This window comes from Hyperolius riggenbachi, chromosome 12 (assembly GCF_040937935.1).
Source record: "Hyperolius riggenbachi isolate aHypRig1 chromosome 12, aHypRig1.pri, whole genome shotgun sequence".
In the NCBI taxonomy this organism is placed as follows: Eukaryota; Metazoa; Chordata; class Amphibia; order Anura; family Hyperoliidae; genus Hyperolius; species Hyperolius riggenbachi.
Window position 1 is genome coordinate 49,008,699 of NC_090657.1, and position 6,000 is coordinate 49,014,698.

Genomic DNA, 6,000 nt, shown 5'->3' on the forward strand with positions numbered 1-6,000 from the left:
AACCATAAGTACCTCGTGTAGGTGGTCTTGTGGGGTGATGATCGGTGGAGGTGCGGGAGCCAGGGCACTAATTAGGTCCGGCGACGGCCGTTTCGCGTCTATGCAGACGCTTGGTCAGGCCACGTACCACTGTAAAGGGCGCACTGCAGACATCCGGTTATACCACGGGGGAAAGCCCCGCCTCTTCCGGGTGCCGCAGGCGTCCGTGTGATTGGAGAAGGAGGGCGTAGGAGGCGGGTGGGTGTGTGTCCCAGGCTAAGACTACGGATCCCATGATGCCGTGCGGATGAAATCCGCCGACGGAACGATATATGCAGCCGTCATGCGCACTGGGACTGAAGTCCTCAGTGCTCGCGTTGTCAAAGGCGATGACACGCCTATCGGGTTAGTAAATTCCGTATCTAGGCGTCTGGTAACCATGGCAACTCGTGTCATGGTAATTGATACCAAGCAGCGTGTAGGAGAGATGTAAATTGTCATCTCTCCTGTCCGTTCAATGGGTCCGACGTACACACATAGTGGGGCATAAATCCAGCCCACACCAAGTGTAGCCCGTGGGCAATCCCCGTGGGCAACGTCCTCCCTAGTGTTTAAGTGACAGAGTGACAATTAAAACTAGCAAGTTTGGGAGATAGAACTTTCCGGTTACATGGTCATATATATTACCACAACCATTAAACATCAAGAGAACAAATAAGTACATTGACTTCAGGTAAGACACATAGAAATCATTTGATGGCTACAGACTCTCCAGGCATCCCCACCTAGAACACCACCATAAAGTACAGACAGATAACAGATCAGATGTTGTATAAACCCCAGAAACTACATATACCCATAAACATTCCAACCCTCAGGAATCAGGGGTCCAGCATACAGGCTAACTCAATTCTATCATTCAGGCCCCCTGGGCCCAACGCCCCAGTCTGTAATATGATACGTGTTTCCCTTCTAAGGAGTAATTTGTCCCTGTCTCCCCCTCTAGCAGGGGCTTCCACCTTTTCTAACACCGCAAATGTTAAACCTCGACTAGACTTCCCATGTTCGTCGCGCATGTGCGTCACCAACCTGGTACAGCTCTTCCCTGCTTTGATGGTGCTAACATGTTCCCCTATCCGGGTTTTGATAGCTCTTGTAGTCTGCCCGATGTAGAATTTCTCACAAGGACAAAGTAACACATAAACAACATAGTCTGACTGACATGTAAAGAAACCTCGCATTTTGAACTCTACACCTCCTATTTGAAGGCACCTAGAAGTAATCATTTTGGAACAATATTTACAGTGCCCGCATTTGTAATTCCCTATTGGGACACGTCGATCTAGCCATGTTGTAATTCTAGGTGTTACAAACTCACTTCTGGTCAGCATATTAGCGAGGGTAGGTGCTCTCCTGAAAGCTACCCGTGGGGGTCCCCCCACTTTCTGGGATAACTCAGGATCCTGCTGGATTATCTCCCAATGTTTGTAAATACATTCCCTAACTTTCATGGCCATGGGGGTGTAGTCAAATGTAAATACCATCCTGTCTTTAGCATTTCTCCTCTTTTCCTCATTCCTCCCTACCAGGAGTGAGCCCCTCTCTTTTTGTTGGGCTTTACATCTAGCCTTCATCAATAACTGCATGTCATATCCTCTTTTTCTGAACCTGTTTGTAAGGTCATTGGCTTGCTCGTCAAAGGTCTTCTGCGAACAATTATTCCTCCTCAGGCGTAAATACTGGCCATACGGAATCGCCTCCACCACATGTCTGGGGTGGAAGCTTTTAGCATGGAGGACAGAATTGGTCGCAGTTGGCTTCCGATATCCCTCACTGATCAATCTATTATTCTCCACCTTGAGTCTAAGGTCCAGAAAAACCACCTCTTCACTGACCATTTCCGAAGTAAATTGCATATTAATGGTATTAATGTTCAGATAATTTAAGAACTCGATAAACTGGGCATCAGAGCCAGACCACACCACCAGGACGTCGTCCACGTACCTGGACCATCGTCTGATGTGCCCCCGGAACGGGTTCATGTCCGAGTGCACCGCAGACTCCTCCCACGCCCCCAAGAAGAGGTTCGCAAAGGAGCACGCCACTGGGGTCCCCATCGCCGTCCCCGAGACCTGCCGGTACCAACAACCGTCAAACATAAATGCATTATGTTCCTGTATAAATTGGAGGCACTGACAAACATAGTCAATATAATCATCCTCTTTATTCGTACGTCGTAAATACCGTTTGACGGCCTGCACCCCCTGGTCCTGGGGAATCCTGCTGTACAGACTGACCACATCAATAGTGGCCAGTCTGTCTCCCGGGACCCAAGTGGCGCGCTCCACCATCTGCAACACCTCGAGGGTATCCCTTAGGTAAGAGGGCACTCCTCTCAAGAGGGGGCGCAGGAGATGGTCCAGGTACCTGGACAGTCCCTCCGTGAGAGACCCACAGCCAGAGACTATGGGACGTCCCGGCGGTGCGTCCATCGATTTATGCAACTTCGGAACATGGTACCAGACCGGTCTTTTGGGAAAGGCCGGGAAGAGATCCCCAGCCAATTTGCTGGGGAGGAACCCCCCTTCCACCCCCCTGCGTAGGAGAGTTTGTAACCTCGATTGGTATCGGAGGGTCGGGTCACAAGGAAGCCTGCAATAAGTTGACTCATCATTCAATTGCCTTTCGGCCTCTGTTTTGTACTGGTGACTTGTCATGATCACCAAATTTCCACCTTTATCAGCATTCCTTATGACCAGACCCTCCTGCTGTTTCAACCAATTTAAGGCCTTTTTCTCCTCATTACTCAAATTGGGTATGGTCTTCTCATAGATCTGTGCTCTCAAGTCCGCCAACACTTTGTTAAAGAAATAATCAATACTTGACCCCGGGCTCACAGGAAAGGGCTGTACCGATCTACATGCTCTATAGGAGTGTGTATCTCCCAGGGACAGACAATCCGTTCCCATTAAGCTTGGCCAATCCAATTGGCCTCCCTCCTCCCAAAGTTCAGCAAGTATGTTGATCATCTCCTCATCCTTTGGGTCCCACCGTGCCAGTGGACTGAAGCCCAGGCTACTAGTGTGGCTTCCCTGTGTCATCTGAGGAGGAAAGGTACAAACACCCTCCATGGGCTGACCGGATGCCTCAGGGGTAAACCCCAGCAAACCAGTCTCGCTGCCCATTGTCATGGGGTGTGGATGTGGAACAGATTGCTCTGAAGTATTCGACACTTGTTGTTCTGCATCCGTTTGATGAAATCTTTGACATATAACCAACTTCCGTGCAGATTTATATAAGTCAATAGTAAATGACACAATGTCAAACTCTTGAATTGGACTAAAGTTCAGTCCCCGACTCAATAGAGAAATACACGCCTGTGGGATCTCAGTTCCTGATAGGTTCACCACCTGAGGAGTATTTTCCTGTTTTTCAATCGCTACGATGTTGCCTTCCTTTTCTTTTTGGCTTGCTTGGTATCCTTGATCCCCTCCCAATGGACCGTCTTGGATGTTCCCTCCATGCTTTCTTCCTGTTCCTCGTCTGACTCTCGATCTAAAGGGATCTGCTCCTCTACACATGTTGTATCCGATGGATCTCTCCTACCTTGTCTTTTTGGTGTTTTAGGAATCTTTTTGGATTTTTTCTTTTTAAGTATCTTCTTGGGCCGTTTATCCTGTTCAGAATCGCTATCAGATCCTGATTCTGTAGTCCAATACCCCCGACTTCTCGGGTTCTTAGGGAAAGGAGCTGGGTTCCAATTAAATATTCTACCTCTTTCAAAATCTTCCTGATCTCTGAAAAACTTTTTTAACTTCCTAATTTTGATTTCGTTCTGGATCTTTATGATTTTATCTTCTACCCTATTAGTAGCAGTTGTAAATCTTTCTTCGGTTACTGATTTTTCAAACTTATGTCTCACATCTGTTAATTCTGCTGTTACTTTATTATATTCTACAGTGGTACGTGCTAAAACGATGTTCTGCAATCGTTTTGCGTGGTCTAGGTGGGCCTCCGTCCAGTTATCCACAAACTGTCTGTCGTCTCTGTATTCTGAGGGTTCCCAGTAGCGTCTGAAGCCACGTTTTTTTGCTTTCAAAGTTTCACATACGCATAGCTCATCCATAGGGAGTGCCACTCAGTCCTTGCTTTCTCTCCTCACTATATATTGTAAGGGTTTTTCGCCTTCCTCTGGATCAACGGGGATTTATGAGGGAGCAGGCTGGTTTTGTGCTTTGTTCTCTGGTTGAACTCGATGGACGTATGTCTTTTTTCAACCCAAATAACTATGTAACTAGCTACCTATACTGGGGGCACCTATACCTGGCTAGCTATAGTGGGGCGCCTGTACCTGGCTACCTATATTGGGGGCACCTATGCCTGGCTAGCTAGACTAAGGGTGCCTATACCTGGTGAGCTATACTGGGGGCACCTAAACCTGGCTACCTATATTGGGGCTCCTATTCCTGGATACCTATACTGGGGACACCTATACCTGGCTACCTATACTGGGGGCACCTATACCTGGTGAGCTATACTGGAGGCACCTAAATGTGGCTACTTATACTGATCTGTAGGCCATCACCTAATGTATGGCTACGTTTAGGCTCTGACTTGTTGTGCTCACTTTAGCTTTGACATAGGATTGTGAACAGCAAAAAAAAGAAAACTACACCTTATCGGTTTATCATTATCACTTTATCAAACTGATCATCTGCTTCTTCCTGAGTTCTGATACATATCAGCAGCAAAGCAAATGACCCTACCTCTGTGAGACTCAGCAGAAATTGAGATTCATCAGGTTATCTGCTGATGTCCAGCTCTGGTAAGCTGGTGCCTAAGCTTTCTGTTCTTGGCTGACAGGAGACCAGGGTTCAAATCTCGGCTCTTCTGGTTCAGTAAGCCAGCACCTATTCAGTGAGGAGACCTTGGGCAAGACCTTGGTTGTGCACAGTTTCTGCCTATAGCGTACACCCTAGTGGCTGCAGCTCTGGTAGTGTGAGTCCGTCAGGAGAGAAGCACAATATAAATGTTCCATATCTTGTACTCACCTCAATAGAATAAAGCCTCTGCATCCTCCAGAAGCTTTTCCCGTCTTCCTCTGCCTGGCCATTCCAGCACGATCTCCTCGGCAAAACCATCGCCTGCTCAGTAGCATGGGCCCCATTAGGCTCGGCTTTTTCCACCAAAGCCAGAGCGCCTCCCTGCTACTGCACTGGAGTAGTGCAGCAAGGGCTTACAAAGTAGACAGCCAGTACCAACTGCCATTAATTATAACCCCACCACAAACATTGCGATAGGCTAAAAGGTTGTTTATTTTTTTATATAGATATACATATGAACAGAAGGAGATACTGGTTGCTTGGCAGTAGGAAACAGCTGTTATTTCCCACAATGCAATGCAGTTCACAGGAAACTGTCAGAACCATGGTCCTGACATCACACTGTGGGACAACACAGCACAACAATATCAGCCACACAGATCCCCATGATGATGTATTGGAGAAAAGGTAAAGACTTCTCATAGGAAAGGGGGGTACCGGCTACTGATTGGAATAAAGTTGAATCCTTGGTTAAAAAGACTCAGAGATGAGTCATGTGGCGGTTTTTTTACTTACCTGTGGCTTCCTCCAGCCCCATAAGTATGGTTGTGGCCCTCACTTTCCTCCCGAGTGTCTCCGTTAAGCCGCAATCTTCTCTGGTATTTGGCTCAGTGACGTCAGCTGGGAGCCTTCTGCGCATGTGCGGACCTTCTGCGCAGGCGCAGAAGACCCTGGCTGATGTCACTCAGTCAGACTGAGCCTGACTGAGCTGAATATCAGGGCTTGATTGCGGCTGAACGGAGGATTCTGTGAGGACTGCGGGAAGAGGGCAAGGGACACATCCATGTTTATGGGCTGGAGAAAGCTCTGGGTAAGAAAAAAAACGGCCACTTGACTCATCTCTGAGTCTCTTTATAGTTCTTCTTTAATATCATGTCAAGCAACGAATTGTATCTCAGTTCTACAGTGGTTTTTTGTT

At 47.6% G+C, this 6,000-nt stretch overlaps 1 protein-coding gene across 1 annotated transcript in view; it reads right to left on the reverse strand.

Moving 5' to 3' along the window:
• Positions 1–5,100, reverse strand: part of LOC137542281 (vasoactive intestinal polypeptide receptor-like) — a 188,147-nt gene extending 183,047 nt beyond the window's left edge. The window contains exon 1 of the mRNA XM_068264077.1: positions 5,031–5,100. Within this exon, the coding sequence (XP_068120178.1) occupies positions 5,031–5,054 (24 nt within the window). The 5' untranslated portion in view covers positions 5,055–5,100. The remainder of the gene's footprint in view (positions 1–5,030) is intronic.
• Between the last annotated feature and the right edge of the window lie 900 nt (positions 5,101–6,000).